Raw genomic sequence first — 19,590 nt, forward strand, 5'->3', positions numbered from 1 at the left:
CCATACAACTATATTAATAACATTATTACATATTAGTTACAGGGTATGTTGGGAATTATAACATTATTATAATTACACGATATACAAGAACTGTTGTCAGTGCTTAGGCCGTGGCCACCCGATTATCCATTAATAATCTTAATATCATCAGTTGATTCGTCTTAAACGTAGGCTGTACCATCAATTATCAACTTGTCGTATCGAAGCGACGCCTTCTTACCTTCATCTAGAGCTCTCCGAAGGAACACATCCAACTTTTGTCGTTATTCACGAATCATATGCGTAAAATGTTCAGTAACACGAAAGCTGGAATCATTCAACTTCCCACCAAGGCGTAGAAGACGATCTCGGTCTTTATACTTTGCAACGATTGGCTGCGGTTTCGATTTGGTTGGTAATCGATGGGCGCGATCTATTTCAATTCACTCAGCATTTACATCTAGCACGTGAGTAAGAAATTCACAACTGGATCTCGATTCCATGAAAAACCAAGTCATTGTGCATATCTTGCCCGTTTTACCGATCCAAAGCTGCTTCATAACCATCCATTTTACGAAGCAGTTTGTGGTTTTCTGCTTCCAGTTCACTAATCCGAGTATTCGCCTGTTGGAGTTCTGATGAAACATTTTCTAGTTCAGAACGCATTTGACCCATAAATTCATCTGTTTCTGCTCCGGCTGCTTAGTTGCGTAACTACAACATTATCATCAATGAACTCTGATTCTTAACTAGCTTTAGCACTATTTGCAGTTGCACGAGATGATGGGCCTGGATTTGACTCCACGTCAGCACATCGTAGTAGACTTAACCGCACAACAATACGAAGATACAGACCGCCATGAATAGTCAATTCAATATGGCTAACACCATTATGGCCACGATATCTGACTGAATAAAAATACCAATAAAACATCGCCACGCTTCAAGTGAGATTCCCATCTTTAAGCCAGAGTTGTATCAAGACATGAACAATCTCGAATAGTTGCATTTTTGGTCATTAATAATCAAGAGAAACGTAAAATGTCGTTAGTTTTCACAGAGACCACGAAACCAGCAAGCCGTGTCTAAGAAGCGCCCACTCAACTATTATGAAATATGTATGTGAAGACCCTTGGCACTGCCATTTCGTCGTAGCTAGACAACAAATGTAGATAAAGAGGAAACGAAACGCATTCTCCCAGCCCAAAGTGTGGCGAGCGTCCCGTGGTATTCACACGTCATTGCCATTACAATGTAAAAAAACAGTATTTTGAACAGTTGGAATAGACGGAATAGAAAATACCGAAATTTTCCTTTGGGCAAACATCAGAAAAACATTGAGATATATATGCGCTGATGTATTCATACTTTAAAATGAGGAAACATTTTTATAAAATCTGGTGGGCAAGTATGTTTATTTGGAAACGTATATTCATCATGGCCGACAAAAAATATCACCATAGCTGCTTCACATTCGAAGAACTATTCGAGGGTATATATTCCGGGCGGACTTCCTTCTAAATTCCACTAAATTCCTGTACAAATTACGAAAAGGGGCCAGAAAAGTGCATGTAATATTATCTTCTTCTTCTCTATATCTAGTCATTATGCATTTCACTATCCCAGTGCGGTTGACAGCCGAACACTAATGGCAATTATGCCCCTCCGCTCAACGCCATGACCCTAATCCAAATCGAAAAACTTGTAGTCAAGACTTTGTGGAATAGAAGATATACTACTGTTCGTGTTGGCTTTGGGTCGTCGTTGGCACTACGATGTCGGTTGAATTAGTTGACCCAGACAGGCATGTGAATTTACGACATGTCAACGCATGTACATTACGGCGTTGCTATGTTTCAAATAGATTTTACAAGCTTCATGCAGAGCTGCACAATATTGTTTACCTAAGGTAGAAACCTACTCATAAATGCACACCAGAATTTAGAGTTATGTCATGAATTTTAGTCCTGGTTGACGAAAAAATCATGGGGTTAATATTGTTTGAAAACAAATTAATGGTTACATATTTGAACGATGTTGTCATATCGTACTCGGGTGTGTTGGTTTTACCAAAATCCGATGGAGAAAATAATTGTATGTGGTGTATTAAATGATTAAATTTTAGCACTCGTGGTTGTATAATATCTCTGCGATCGAATCAAAGACAGATTATTGAAAGTTATTACTACTTTAAAGACGTGTCTGTTGCCATTCCGACGGGAAGCGGACAATCACTGAAGTACGAAGTTGCCCCTTTCTGTTTACATCAATGCCGTCAGGGGAAGCTGAGCGACTTACCGGCGACAATAGTTGTGATTATTTTTTTGTTTATTTGTTTTGTTTAGCACTCGTGGTTGTATAATATCTCTGCGATCGAATCAAAGACAGATTATTGAAAGTTATTACTACTTTAAAGACGTGTCTGTTGCCATTCCGACGGGAAGCGGACAATCACTGAAGTACGAAGTTGCCCCTTTCTGTTTACATCAATGCCGTCAGGGGAAGCTGAGCGACTTACCGGCGACAATAGTTGTGATTATTTTTTTGTTTAGATAGCGTTAATGAAAGAACAACCCTGGAAGCTCCAATTTTTGAGTTTATTTTGCTTACTTTCACACACCCACTAATGAATAATCAATGACATCATGAATAATTAATAACAGTCAAATGCCCGCAGATGCGTCCAGTAGTTTTCGAGATCATGCTAAAAACAATTAATTATTTCTTTTTGTCAACAAAAGTCCCGACTTTGCCAGTCTACACCTGGCACAGCTCATAAAGATATGCCATTGAATCAAATATCAAATAATATGAGGTTATTACGAGGATACCTCAAAGTATGCACGCAGACAGTACAGCCAGAGTGCATCCTCGTAATAACCTTTGTTATTATACATCTTTTACTTCCAAGGATACATCGTGGGAATGCAGAAATCCAAAACAGAGTCAGCGAACTTATTTGGGTGGATTTTCTTTTATTATAAGAGGACGCATACGCGCGTTATAATTCCATATTTGCAATTCGCATTTCCTTATCAGGTAGTATAAGCATACACTGTAAAATACCACAAAATTACGGCACACTAGAACTTTACGTTAAGTAACTTTACGTTACGGTGGCAGATGTAAAATAATATGAGGTTATTATTAGAATACCTCAAATTATGCACGAAGACTGTACAGCTGGAGTATCGAAGCGCAGTGGAGGTTGATGCGGCGTACTGTCTGAGTGCATACTTTGAGATATTCTCGTAATAAACTTATTATTATCTTTTTCTTCCAAGGATCCATCATGGGAATGCCAAAATACAAAAAGGTTAGAACAAAATCAGTGTACTTCTTTGTGTGAATTCCAGTCAAACCCTAGTGGCAGCCATGTTTGTTTGTATTATTAGAGGACGCTTACGCGCGTAATTATTCCATATTTAGAATTCGCATTTCCTAATCTGGTAGGATGAAAATACCCCCTAAAATACCGCAAAATTACGGTACGCTCTAACTTGTGGCATTATGGTGATAGATATATAATAATACCAATTATAACTATCATCACCGAAGCATTTTATTTAATAACATTACTAGACTCGCGCTGTAAATTCACAGGCTTGTGCCGTACAAACCACTACTTTTGCATCAATATTCCCAATATGGGCTTCTTGAAAAACTTGTAGACTATCTAAAGGATATTGCTGACCCACATCAATATATTGTATACTATTATATAATTAACTGTCTATTTTTCTTTGGTGAGTTTATTGCGGTGTGGTTTAAGCTGCTATAATAAAATATTATAGTATATATTAATAATATATATTATATATAATAAAATAATGTATACGCCTGACAAATGAGACACAGCCTACAGCCATGATGCTCCGCGAAATGTACCCACATTCCAGTGAGTTTGAATTTCATTAATTTGAAATTGATTATAAATTACGTCCATACTTTTCTGCATACGTATCACAAGTAAATGTATATGCACACATACCAGTTGGGGTTTCCAGTTTTGATGGTAAGAATAATTGAGGCTTGATTTTCCATCATCATAGATGGGTAATCGGAAGACGGAGACGTTTCAATTGTATCGAAAATATATCATTTCCCACGCTGCGTAAAATTACATATTACATACATATATAAAAAATACTCCCTCTGCGTTGAGACTATTTTTTTTTGCAATCGTGGTGACAACTGATTACAGAGACAAAGATCAAGGTGTATCGAGCCGTTGTTCTCACTACATTACTCTACAGCTGTGAAAACTGAACAGTCCATCAACGTCTTGCCAGAAAGCTAAACCACTTTCACATCCACCTCAAAACACTTCTTGGCATAAAGTGGCAAGACAGGATCCCAGACTCTGAGGTCCTAACACGCGCTGACCTACCTGGTATTCACACCATCTTGATGCAGTGTCAGCTTCGCTGGGCAGGACACGTAGCTCGCATGTCAGATGAGCGACTCCCAAATAGACACAGCAAGGAAAACACTTCAAGGTGGCCAGAAGAAGCGTTTCAGGGACACACTAAAAGCCGCACTGAAGAATTTTAACATCTGTCACGGCACATGGCAGCAGGTGGCCCAAGACAGAGGAACATGGCGATCAGTTGTTCAGAAGGGAGCTAAAGTTTGCGATGCCAACAATATTGCTGCTGCTGATAACCACAAACAAACCAGGAAGAACAGGCCAATAACCCTGTAGCAGCTGCTATCATTTCCTTTTCGCGCTGCCAGAGACTCTTTTGTACGCAGATCTCTCTCACCAGCCACCTGCGGACCCACAAAGCAAGATCACCCCGACCCGCGGGATGACTAGATGGTCCTTGTGTCGATGGACGTACAACACATAATTGATGTCTCAATGTACCAGAAATAATCAAATTAATATAATTGTAACAGTCCTCCAAAATAATTAGGGTGGGACTAGAATAATTTCTACAAGATTTTCAGATGATAAAATAAATGTTAGTGCACAAAACAATCTCTAAAATCGCCAGTGAAAAAAAATCATGTAGTATTTTTGCGAGCGTCGTATTTCACGTATTGTTGGACCGCTAAATACCGCGGATGTACATATTCTGAAATATGTATGTGAAGACATTTGACACTAATAAGTCTGTAAACATTTCAACCGAGTTTGAAGTGTCACTGCAAAGTCCTGTTTACTCTGTACACACCTGTCTGTAACTATAATCATTCGTGTTACGAATTGTCTTTTCAGCAGGTTGAAAAGAAAACAGCAGGTTGACCCTCCCGCGTCTTCCATTTTACTGGTAAGGTATGTAAACTAACTCTTATATTATTCATCAATACTCTGTCATCTCTACATATACATTTGTATTAATTTGTCAATGAGTTCTGCTCCACGATAGTATTTTTTGTGATGATTTTTTAGACAATGTACATCCAAAACAGTATTTTCAACAGACAGAAATGAAAATATCGAAATCTTTTTTTGCACAATCCTTTCGTAAAAAAAAACATCGGGACAATATATGTACTTATGTATTTACGCGTATTTATGCATTAGGTGCGCTAGGATTAGGAAATGTGTTTTTATATAATCTGGTGGAAAAGTATGTTTATTTGGAAACGTATATTCATCATGACCGACAAAAAAAATGACCATAGCTCTTTCGCGTTCGAAAAAACCTCCCGAAGATGTATAATTCAAGGCGGAATTGCCTCTAAATTCCTGTACAAATTACGAAAAAGAAACAGAAAAGTGCATATCATATTATCTTCTTTTTCTCTTTATCTAGTCATTATGCTTTTCATCGTACCAGTGTTTGCGTTGACAGCCGACCACTAATAGTAAATATGCCCCCTCGTTCAACGCCATGACCCTAATCCAAATCCGAACTATTTTAGTCAAGACTTTGCGGAATAGAAGATATACTACTCATCATATTGGCCTTGGATCGTCGTTGGTACTACAATGTCTGTTTAAGTTTATATTATATAATGGAAATTTATAAGTTGATTTAGTTGACCCAGACAGGACTGTGAAATCACGACATCTCAACACACGTACATTCCGGTATTGCTATGTTTTAAATAGGTGTTACAAGCTGCATGCAGAGTTGCATAATATTGTTTACCTAAGGTAGAAACCTACTCGTAAATGAACACCATAATTAAAGGCCCAGGTATACTATAAATACATTTCTAAACAATATGGTATATTTCCTATCCCAGGCTTGTCACGCTGTAGTGAACAACTCCAGCCAAGCTCCGGTAAAAAGTGTTTTCTCGAACTTGCAGGTCGATCATGTCGTGCCAAAGTGAATGTATGTGACTATGAATATTACAGCAACGACTGTGTGTAGTATTTGTAACAATAAATATTGTACGAGTGGAGATTTTGGCGGATAAAAGTCAAAAACACGAACCGGGGAAAAGGACGCCGTCAATCAAAGTCACGTGGCATCGTAGTTCAATGATACAAGAATGGCAAATGACACGATACGGTGAAATCCGCAGTTCAGACGAAGGCTATTGTTGATATAATTCACACTTGACCCGGGCAATTGAATTGGGCAGTTAATAGTTACGTCATAAATTGTACTCCTGGTTGACGAAAAACAAGGATGAGGTTAATATTTTAATATTGTTTGAAAACAAATTAATGAATACATATTTGATCGATGTTGTCAGATCGTACACGGGTCTGTTGGTTTTAACAAAATCCGATGGGGAAAATAATTTTCTGTGCAGGACCGTAGTTTATTTTGCACTACTGGATGAGTATTGCATAATACATGATAATGTTGTTTAAGTTACAATGAAACTGTGTGTAATACGTAATTAATGTATGAAACGTGAATAAGACACTGAAACCAAAATAGAAAACACTTAGAAAATACAGTATGTACCTAGTAAAAATGTTGTTTTCACTTCGTCCTCTTTGTGACCGAGCGATACTAAAGTATGAGCGACGGTGGTAACTGGTACAACCAATTCTCGTACTGATTTATTAATAAAAGAATATTGCACAACATCGCGCAGCGGAGGTCGATGCGACGGCGAAGTGTGAGTGCATATTGTTATACATCTTTTCCTTCCAAGGATACATCATGGGAATACCGGAATCCAAAAAGTTTAGAACAGAATCAGCGAACTTCCTTGTGTGGAGTCCAGTCAAACCCTGGTGGAAGCAATGTTTGTTTTTATTATTAGAGGACGCTTATGCGCGTTATCATTCCATATTTGGGATTTCCTTATATGATAGGATGAAAATACTCTGTAACTTATAGTACGGCACACTGTTACAGTGACAGATGTATAATAATACCCATTATAACTATCATCACGGATGCGTTTTATTCAATTACCTTACTAAACTCGCGCTGTAAATTTACAGGCTTGTGCCGTACAAACCATTATTTTTGAACCAATATTTCCAAAATGGGCTTCTTGAAAAATATGCAATAACAATGACCAAGTTGAATCACGTATATCATGTTTTATATCAAGTTTGTTCAATCTACCAATCGCCAGTATATTTTCTAAATTAAATATTTTAGGGTGTGACTCGAAAGAATGATGCCACGAAAAAAGTTCTTTTTCGTACTAGTAATGTCTGGTATCATCTTCATCTGCTGGTTTTGCGGATGGCAGCTTATTGGATCAAAATCGGGAATGCCACTGGAATTTACTAAGAAAACGTGTATCTCATTTAGAAATGATTCACGGATTATTTCAACGTAAGTATCAACTAATGGTCATTGCGCGATGATTACAAATGCACAATTATTCGTGGTGATGCGAAATGACTTCATTAACTTGCTCTCATGCTTGTCACTATGGAAGTTCTTTTACAATTAATGATTATTGTCATGTTAGTCCTGTTATATACTGAAGCACGTGATTCCTCGTATATCGTATATCGAGAATAATTTGTATGCACACATAATTTGATTTTTATAAGAAAAATGCGAGCATATCGTTTCTTTCTATATGAGATTATGTTCGTCACATACCTTTCAAACATAGACATGTTGATGTGCTACTTGTGTGAACAGCATATAAATAACAGAACAGAATATAACAATTTCAAATTTAATCAAATAATAATATATGCAATATCATGTTATTTTTCTGACAATGGGATGCTATTTTTTTGGATGAAATTATCAGAATCATTACGAGATTCTCTAAAATTATGGGTCTCTCTTTTGGGACTTGTAAACGAATATAAACGATGTATTTCTGGGCCACATCAATATTTTGAAATGGTATACTGCCAGGCCACTCTGGCTGCGAATGACACTCTGGCTGCGAATCCCTTGTGTTCTGATAATAAGTTACTATCCCAATGGGTTTGAAGTGTACTGCAGTCACACCGCAAATAACCATTAATTGGTACATATATATATATTGTGGTAAGTGAGATAATAATATAAGACACATATGAGAAACATATAAATGAACTCATGGCGATATTTGGGGAATTATTTTTGTCAAAATTACGCTTGTAATGTGTCAATTGCTGTGATGCAGTGCCAGATATCTGGTTTATTACTGTCATACAAAGAAAGTTTAATCAAATCGAGAAAAAAAACAATGCAATGAAAAAGGGAATTGTTGTTAGAGATGTAAAAGAGACGGCAACCAATTGTAAATTGCGAAAAGTTAGTGCAAAGGTTGCACATTTTTGAACGATTTAGGAGATAGTTAGTAATATGACGAATCTAAAGAAAAATTAAAAGTCAAAAGTCAAGACAAGTGTATGGTTTTGAGTGTGTGGCCATAGTTTTTACTATTGAGTAGGTGAATATATTGCCCTACACAGATGCGAGTATCTAACGACAATTCGTGTTGGAATCTTACAAGGAAGCTAAAGTTGCCAACAGGATTGCTGCTTTTGATGACCACAGACAAGCCGGGAACAGGGCCAACAATCCTATAGCAGCTGCTACTATTTTCTTTTCGCACTGCCAGAGACTATTCTGGGCGCAGATCGGTCGCACCAGCCACCTGTGGACCCACAGAGCAAGATCACTTCCACCCCAGGATGACTAGATGGTTCTCGTCGCATCGATGGACAAACAACACATAATTGATGTCTCAATGTACCAGAAATATTCGAAATAATATAATTTTAACAGTCCTCCAAAATAATTAGTGTGGGACTACAATAATTTTTATAAGATTTTCAGATGATAAAATGAATGTTAGTGCATAAAACAATTTCTAAAATCGCCAGTGATAAAAAGTCATGTTGTATTTTGCGAGCGTCGTATTTCACGTATTGTTGGCACACTAAATACCGCGGAGGTACATATTCTGAAACATGTAAGTGAAGACATTTTACACTCATCTGCCATGTATCCCTGCAAACATATTAACCGAGTTTGAAGTGTCGCTCCAAAGTCCTGTTTACTGTGTACACACCTGTTGTAACTATATACATTCGTGTTACGAATTGTCCTTTCAGCAGGTTGAAAAGACAGTTTGCCCCTCCCGCGTCTTCCACTTTACTGGTAAGTTATGTAATCTTGGAATCTTACAATCAATATCATTGAATTAATGGAAAAGGTATCACATGGAAAATATACTGCTAAAAGAACAAATGCTGACAAGTTTCACGAAGACAGACACAACCAAAACCAAGTTCATCGAAGTGAAAATCTCCAACATTGAATGCAACAGAACGTCACTGGCTGGCTGCTTTTTAACATTTTGACTTCAGTTTGTATTACTGAAAAAGCCATCAGGATGGGGATGGCTATGGGTTATTCATTTTTCAAAGGAATGGCGAACCTGAGATGCAAATATTCGTCTACTAACACAGTAATAAGCTAATCGTTAACTTGTATTGACAAAATTAACACAGTTGTCAAAGTTGTTATGGGCTAACTGATGCCCCAGAAGTGTTGTATTTGAACGCAACAAACAAAATTAACTGACTATTTTCCTTTGTGAATTTATTGCTGTGTCATTTCAAAACTGCTATAATAAAATATTCTGTTTTTCAGGGAATCGCGTGGACCCCTGACAAATGACACGCAGCGTAAAAAAATATTCCTTGATTGCGGCGCCAATATGGCTTCATCTGTCATGATGTTCCGGGAAATGTATCCAAATTCCAGAGAGTTTGAAATTCATTCATTTGAGATTGATTATAAATTACGTCCATATTTTGCTGCATACGTATCACAAGGAAATGTATATGCACACACCCCAGTTGGTGTTTCTAATGTTGACGGTAAGACAAATTAATGCTTGGTTATCCGTTGTATGAGATGGGTGATCGGAAGACGTTGCAATTGTATCGAAAATATTTCATTTCCTACGCCCGTGAAAAAAACGTATTAAACATATAAACAATACTCCCTCTGTGTTCAGACTACATTTTTACAATCGTAGTGACAACCGATTATATTCATCTTTTTTGGACAGATATGAATGCTCGTAGCTGTCCGTCACCTGAAATAACACTCCTTTATTTGTCTATGCAGGTAATATGACAGCATTCTTAGAAGGTGCATGGTTTCCTGGCAAAATTAACAATAAACGGGACATGCAGTGGGGTGGCGGATCGCTCTTTGCATTTGAAGATGAGAAAAAGACGGATACAGATGGTGGCAGACGAAAGCTTAGTCGTCACGTGACGGTTCCTACAATTGACCTTTCACAATGGATCCAGAAACACACACGGAAGGAAGATTACGTTATACTGAAATTAGACGTTGAGGGAGCTGAATATGGAATATTGAAAAAGATGTTGACTGATGACACTTTTGCTTGGATTGATAAGTTAGTATTAAATTATATTTTATTATATCATTATATCTATATCATTGAATGTTATGACATCATTGCTACAGATTATTCTGTATCCCTTTAGTGAAGGCCTAAAATATAAAAAAGAAGGTTTTTGTGAAGAAGTAAAATTATGATGTAACAAGTATTTAATACTGGAAATCGCATCAAATAAATTGGTCAATTGCAATAACAACAGATTTTAATATTGAAATAGGATCATTTTTTTCTAGGATATCTGTGTGCAAATGCGCGTACAGTGGCGGAGTTCCATCTAGTGCGCGATAATGATGGCGCTGTCACGGGGACCGCCATTCTCCAAGTTTAGACTGAACACGCTGAATCAGTCTCTGCCACGGACCAATTTGAATAATTGACGAATTTTGTATAGGTGATACTCAAAAACATGAGACTCTTCCTCGCCATTGAGGGAATATTGTACAATATGTAGCAGGAAATGCCCGGGAAGTGAGCGCAGTGTGAACTGAAATTCAAGATGTGCCATGCACGATCCTTGTGTCGCCGCTGAACAAAACGGCCCGAAACATTATTCAACGTCGAACTATTTTCAGTCTATTGTAGAAAACGATTATCTTTTCAGTGAACAATATGTTGTAGATGTTTTATCATAAATGAGCTGTTTAGCAAACAAAATGGCGGCGCCCATTAACCGGAAGTGCACAGTTTTCGTACTCTTAGGGTATATAGATTTCTGTCATACTCTTTGCCCTCGCTATAATTTATATAAATACATACAAATATATGAGAAAACTGAAAAAAATAATATAGCGTACTTGAATAAAGTAGATTGACGGGTAAAATACCGCCTGTGGCTTAGACTAATTCTGGATTCTCAACCACGACATCAACGACAGAAGTCGAGACATGGAGAATGGCTGGCTGCCCGACTGGGTCATCCGATCGTGTTGATGAATTAAGGTTAATCTGTTGTGATTTACCCGGTCGAAGGTGATAAACGAATTAGGGATATGTCTACAGAACGCGAGTACAAAAATGTGAGTTTTTATAGTGATTAGTTCCACATTATTTGCGAAACGTGATCGACGAAAGACCGACGGTGGTATGCATTTCCTTAGCGGTGACTCCATGGTAAATGTCACAGCCCGGGGTTACAGTTTGTATAAACTAATGAATTATCCCTGTTCCCAGGTGTGTGTTTCATTCATAAAGATACACTAAAAGTTACGGATATTCTTTCTTCTTGAAACCGAACCGCAGCGAACCCTCTCTATGTAGCAGTGGTGGCAAACTGCAGGCGGGCACCTGAGACGGCGTACCCGTGTACCGTTCAGCGTCCGATTATTACAATACTACTTCACATTAGTCACTCGACCACTCACAATGTAAATTATTTAAATTATAATAATAATAATATATTTAACGGATTAAAACTGGTTTCCTTCTTATTTTATTTTGTCATAGTTGAATAGTTGATTGTGAAAATGAATTTCAAGAAATACGTTTTAAATTATAGTGTTTTGGACGCATTTTGAATTCCGCTCAACTCGCGCGTGAACTAATAACTCGACTTCCGCAGTTCACGCGCTTCGACGTTCAATACTTACCTCAGTTCTATACAGGGACCAGTGACTGTAACAGTTTTTCGTTCACTGTGAACTTTTCTCAATTATATTGGCAGTAAATTCACTGGTATTGACAACACTGCAAAATAATAAAAAGAAAGAACTCCTCGCCAACCCAAGCATACCTTGTGCTCCATATATGCAACACGTGAGCCAATATTAGTTTTATGGTGGCTTGTGGAGAATCGGTGGTACATTTATTAATAGTTAAACATGAACGTTAGAGCGGGAGAGTCGTCACCTGCGCACACGCGGGAATTGACTCCCATGCGACGATAACAACACACGCTAAAAATACAAAGGCTCATGGGTAGACGCTTGTTTGTAAATAATGACACGCTATGGCCTTCTGGCGCTAGCGCAGGTGAAGACTCCCCTGCTTTAATATTGAATAACACTTGGTCTTTGAATGAGACAAATAGAATGCTATGTAATGATACTTTGTAATATACTTAAATCGGTGTGTATAAGTAATCATATTCATTTACAACTGTGTTAGCAGAACTAACATGGAGCTTGTTCGTAAATTTGGAAACATGAGCCTGCTTTTTTATTGGTGATTCTCTCCGCTAAGGATTGTTCTTATAATAACTCTTCTGTGTCTGTGTCTTCTTCACGTATTAACTATTCTGTGCTATTTTGGGGCTTCACAGAATTTGTTCAAACTTGGCAGGTAGGTCATGCCTTCACTCTGTTCAGATGATAACATTTGAAGAAAAAAATCCCAACCCGCTGTTGCGATGACAACTACAAGAGAAATGCTTTAATACCTTCGCGCCAAATGTATCTCATTCTCTAAATCATGGAGTGAAAACGTCGGAAACATTTCATTCCACTCAACTTCAGTGTGAGCCCAACATTATTTTTTATTGCCAGGAAATTTGACTTCGAAGTGGGGGTAAGGTCTTTTTAAATCTTCTGTTTTTGTTTGTTGTTGTTTTTGGCTGAGCCGACTTAGTTCATACTTGGCAGGCAGATATATGACGAAATCTAACAAAATTCTGGCCCACCGTTGCCATGGCAAGAACAATAATACCGTAGCGCCAAATCTCTTACCAGTCTTTGAGTGAAAACCTCAGACATATCTCATTCTACTCAACTTGAGTGTGAGCCCAATTGTACTATTTTGTTTTCGAGTTGACGTCAGTGCTTTTACTGGATTGACGTTCACAAGACACGGATTCCTTGCTAGCCTAAGTCATTATCTAAACCCGACTTCATTAGTTACAACAGCCGTGTTAATAGACTTCTATAGAAGCCATTTCGTGTGTGTCTGTTCTGGTGTTGATAAGCTAGATCAAATATTCTCTGGTTAGTTGGAAAAGTTTGGTAAAAAAAAAAACTCTGTTCTATCTTGGCGGAGCGAATCACCAATCAGCCTACCATGTATATGTTAGATTCTCATTTCATTGATGAGTAGTGACGACTGTTTAAATGCATGTTGAATTACGACAAAATGCACCAGTTTACAAATATCCCGTATGCTCAGGTATTATGGTGAGTTTCATTCCTGGCAACCAACTGGTCTCACATCGAAAGAGAAGAAAAAAATCGTCGAGGAAGCTAATAAACAGAAACAAGTCATAACATGGGCGGGAGAGTCTAAGACAATAAGTGACTTGGATGAATTGCAAAAGAGCGATGTAAGTTTCATTTCATTCACGAACATATACATATACTGTTACAGTTAAACACGTTGAAATAGCTACATGCAATTTTCAATTTTAGCGAATTTGATTCAATGCATTACTTCACTATGGCTTTAAGCTTATTATAAAATTATTAAAAATGCGACAATTATTAATAAATAATGACATATCAAATGAATTAAATAGAAATAATCAGTTGGGTTTGTTTTAAATAGTCCGTCTCATACTATTATATATAAATATATATAATATACTTACGTACAATTTATTAACAAAAAACAATGAAAACAATCGATTTCACAGCATGTATTTACAACCACAATTATTATTAACAGAAAACAATGAAAACAATCGATTTCACAGCATGTATTTACAACCACAAAATCAACGTTATATTCTTTATTTATCATGATGAGAATTGTGTGTCATATATAATCAGAAAGGTGTTTATATTAGTTACATATATTGCAGCAAAACCCATTATTTATAAATAAATACCATTATGATTGAGTAAGCTTGCTATTTTTAAATAATGCTACATATTTGTGTAAATCCTATTTCATTGCTAAATAAATTTGAATGAGTGCACTGAATAACGTGAGCATAAAAGTGCATGTATAATTGCAACTCCACGACTATAAATGTATTCGCCAACCATGATTTATAAAGAAATGAAGGTGTCAAAATTGTTCATAAATAAATTATACATGCAAGACTTGTATAGTGTATTTGTATATGCATAATACGAATATCGATATAGTTTACAAGTCCTATAGATTTTGATAATTAAATAATGAAAAGTAAAATTTGTTTGCAGACTCGGTGCGACTAAAATCATTATTATACAGCAAAAACGGTGTAGCGGTTTTGGCAATCTAGAAATGTTAGCACTAACATATCGCTTCTACATTTGAATGGTTTGCATACAATGTCATGCCATTCAAACAGCGAATTATATAAAAAAAACATTGAACACATGTTTATTATTTTATAAAACATGACAAATTCACACCGCACCGACTGGCCGTGCCAATGCGATAAATATTACCGAGCAGTGATGGAACTTTCTAACTTAGGAATAGCTGACGTCACATGTGATCGTCGGTGTTTTCAACGATTCAACTTCATTTGCCTGTGTTAGAGACCGATAAATACACCAAGCAACCGAACGCCATTTTACGAAAAGGCATAACTCTCGAATGATTCTGTCAATGTTGAAAATCATTGCAGTAAAAGTTCCGTACCACACATGTATATTGAAAACAATGAAATTATTCCACAACAAAGTTATTACAGCAGATTTTTTTGCTCAATTCGTTTTGTTTAAAACAAGTTGTTCAAACGTGTGTCGTTTTCAATAATTTTTGCTGGAAAATGTTTGACTGAATCAGGAAGATTTTATTTTCTATGCCTGAAATTTGGTCGAAGCATATTTGTTCCCGGAAGAAAATTGTGAAAAACAAAGCTCGTTTCAGTGATTACGGAGGCATTAAATTACATGTATTTGTACGACATTTGCGCAAAAAATCGTAATTTCTGGCCAAATGGCACCCTTAGCCTATTTGTGTCGGCGCAAATCTGATATTTCACCACAGTTCATCCATATGTGAACATTTTACAGTAAAATTTATCGAAAACATAACTAGTTTCACAAAAACGTGATATTAACCCAATACGATCTACAAATCCAAAACATCAACTACAATACTTATTTTATTTTCAATATTTATGTGTGCTAAGAGTTATGCCTATATCGAAGATGGGGAATTCTTGTATCTATCACAAGCGAATGAAGTTGAATCCGCGGCGAATGCAATAGAGAACGACGTTCTTTCTGAGTTATAAAGTAATATAAATAATTAGGTTGGAAAATAATATAACACACGTTCCTGACACATAATTCCCATCAATATAAATAAATAATATAACGTTGATTCTTGGTATGTGAATAAATGCTGCAAACGATTGTTTTTATAGAAATATATCTATAATATATCTCGAATCGAAATTAAATAACATTTAAGTAATGAAAGTGAAATTATCTATAAATAATGAAGTGTACATAGATATATTTTAAGTTTAAGTTCATAAAAAAACAATATATACATGAATACACAAACGGCAGCCCATACTGTTACACTGCGTTAAAAACTTTCCAATTTCAAAATTCTTTCATTTTCATTTCAAATTTCAAGTAAAATCACATTTATTAAAGTTATTGTTAATAGATGATTTGTTGAACACCCTAAATAGTTTGTAGTTCAAGACAAAAAGGCAAAATTATAGAGAATATAGCAAATTATCTTGTTCTCTAATATTCTTGTGTAACCGGTAATTATGAAAATTATTAAAGTACATTTCGTTATGAATTTTTCTTAATAATATATTTCTAAATTATCTTGTCAAAATCTCAGTTTTTTAGGGTTTTTCTACCAAAAAAAAAAGAATTTCACAATGTCGAAAACTGAAAACCAACAATATCATTGCGAGAATATAATTTATTTTAAATTAGCGGCATTTTGAATTAGCGAAATGAAGGATTAGCTAAATTAGCTAAAAGAATAGGATAGCTAAGAAAAATGTTTTGCAGAAAAAAAAACATCTTTTTTTGCTTGTAGAATAATTTGTTATTTTGTAAAAATGTGTGACTTAAGGACGATGGCAGATTTGGAAAAAAAATGTAGAGGAAAAAAATCATGGGAACACATTCTGACCCCTATTTCTCAGAAAAAAAAAGAAATAAAAAATACAGCATTTTATAATTGAAAAATGGAACAAACGCTAGTGAAGGGAGTAAATATTTCGCATAGTGTTTAAGTCATCGCCCCAGACTTGTTAATGGTCCATTCCTAACGCTTGCTATTCTTAATGTGTAATTGTCATAGTCATATTATCTAAAACGTTCTATTAAGTCGTGTGAGGGCGCTGCAAATTCTTCTTTTTTGTGACTCGAACAGTTCGCGTACAGTGACTTAAACTATCAATAAGGCGGCCACGTAGTGAATTTCCTGGATTACAACGTCATCATTTGAAATCTCGTTTCTTTGACATATTTTGCACAAAACTGTCTAATCTAATATGATGCAATTAAACTTGATTAGTCATCGTTTGCCATTTGCAGAACGAGCGTAGCGTTAACGTGCATTAGTATTCATGTGAGAGTTAAAAAGAAAACTATTAGTTGTTAGATTTTACGAGGATCAATGAGTCACAGTCACACCAACGAATAAATTGTGCAACCTAGGTATCCAAAAATCCCCTATGCTCGCATAGAAACTCGTTGATGGCGCTATAGATAAACACTCCTTATTAATTTAACACAATGTTCCCTGCAGGTAGACAACAAATCTGAAATTGCTCACCACACATACGTTTAAAGAAATTGAAATTATGATATATATTTTGTAGAATAACACAATATGCTAATTCGATGTGTTTAAATGACATTGGTAATTGACACACCTCGTGATTGATATACGTCAAAACTCTGTATTAAAACCGAGTTGCACGAACTTCTCTTTAACAATAATTGGCGATGTCGTTTATTGTCAAGTTAAATAACAATGTTACTTCAATATGGACGGTGTGTAATAATATCTTGAATACTCATTTTTGAACTATGCGTATTGCTACACGTGTTTATGGCATACCTCTCAATACGACTTAACTTTTTTTGAAAATATTACATTAGCCAATCAGATTCGTGCATCTGGCGGTCGATAAATTTTGGTATCAGGGGTCAAAAACGTAATATTCTGCTCCTCCGCATGCGCGACCTTACGATCAATCTAAGAAATTATGATTCCCCGCTGAGGTTTGTCGGCGCGTTCTCGGAGAATCACCGGTAGGTTATGAACAAGTCGAACAACAATAACAATTCCAGCTCAACAAGGTGTCTTGCATTACTTGATATGGGTTATTTTTAATGTGAATACTTGTTGCACGGTATTGCTGGATTTGTTGATGTCGTATGCCGATTATAGTGCATTTATTCACTTCGTTGAGGTAACTTTATTATATTTTGCGTATTGTAGATTCATAAGGGTTTCATTAATTAGTTCAGTGTTCTATTTTATTTTATTTAGATTCGATTGACCCGAATCCTGTGTGTGGTTTGTGTCTATGCGCGCGCGTCATGTGTAAAATCGCATATTCTGAAATGACGCCCATAGCAAGTTGATACCTACAAAAATCTTGAAAGTGACATAAATTTTGGAAATTATTATAGAATACAAATGCATACGAACTATTGGAAGTGTTATGAAACAGCTCCTTGTGAATGGAGAAAATTCTGAACTTAGGCGGGTTAGATCTTACAATGCAGTCCTTTAGAAACTTTTTTTTCACGGTATAGTAATAATACAAATATTGACCCTCAGCCTCGGTCAATATATAGATATATAGATTTGTCGATTCGATGAGAACAATATCCTCTTAGGGTCGAAAGATGTCTACAGTATTAGTTATTGTTAGTTAAACGGTTGAAGAGCAGATTAACATCTTGGCTTTATGTAATACTTGCAATAATATTCTGTACCTCACAAATAAATCTATGTTACATTTATTTACCCAGCACACATATATATGGATTTGGACGCCGATTGTGATAATATTCAATATGATAAACGCGTGTCCGATAAATTAAAACACCGAGGAAAGGCAAAAAGGCATATATCACTAATAACAAATTAATTTTATGAATACTGTGCAAAGTACTCGAATATTGTAGCTGAACCATACAAATATTGCAACAATATTTTTCTTTCAATTGTTAATAGATACCGATTGGAACGCCCGGATCTCTCGGCAGAATCAACGATCATTGCAATAAGGCATCCCAGTTGTCCATTGTTATTGAAGTGGGTATGGACCCCAAAAATGCAAAGCTTCTTGTAGATGCGTTAACAGCCTACGAAATAAACTTTCCTTTGACCCTGTTCTTGTATGGCAATTTCATCGAACTCTACCCAGAACTAGTCCTAGAATGGAGCAAACATTCCGAAATAGGCATTAGAGGGAGTAATTCAATGCCGAGTGGATTATGGGAGAGACAGAATAAGAATATTCTTCAGTTATCTGTTGTCAGTACCGAAACTAGGCTTCGTGAACTGGGGATTGTTGGAGCTTACTTTTTACCACCACGATTTAATGCCAATATCATCAGCATCTCGAAGCAAAGACATCTCCGATTGATTAATTCAACTATAACATTTCCTCCACGAACAGGTAAATATAAGCTAGTCCGTCAAGACAGAATTAATGAATGAGAATATTTTACGATACATATTTGCATGTACTAACAAATTGCATTGTAACCATCATAGCATGTTTTTTTCTACAGATGGTTACTTGACATTCGAATCCTATTTCAAATATAGGGACGTGGAAAGAATACCAAAAGCCCTGAAGATTTTACACGACGGTCTCGATGGTAAAGGTGGAATTTTAAGTCTTGATTCTGACTTTCCTGATTCTTATCTGATTTCGGCGTTCTTGTTGGATTACACTTTTGAAGTATCAAGTTTTGATGTAGTCAGTTTAAGGCATTGTCTTGGTTAATTTAATAAAAAATGTAATTGTGCGGCGAC

General features: G+C 36.2%; 1 protein-coding gene across 1 annotated transcript; it reads left to right on the top strand.

The window, feature by feature from the left end:
• The first annotated feature begins 10,445 nt into the window (after window positions 1-10,445).
• On the top strand, window positions 10,446-19,561 carry LOC146745812 (uncharacterized). Its single transcript, XM_085498748.1, has 4 exons — window positions 10,446-10,743; window positions 13,843-13,996; window positions 18,781-19,228; window positions 19,344-19,561. Exons 1-4 carry the CDS (start codon window positions 10,451-10,453, stop codon window positions 19,559-19,561), a joined length of 1,113 nt encoding a protein of 370 aa, XP_085354874.1. The 5' UTR covers window positions 10,446-10,450.
• Window positions 19,562-19,590: the final 29 nt, after the last annotated feature.

This window comes from Saccoglossus kowalevskii, chromosome 5 (assembly GCF_978046115.1).
Source record: "Saccoglossus kowalevskii chromosome 5, keSacKowa6.1, whole genome shotgun sequence".
NCBI lineage: Eukaryota > Metazoa > Hemichordata > Enteropneusta > Harrimaniidae > Saccoglossus > Saccoglossus kowalevskii.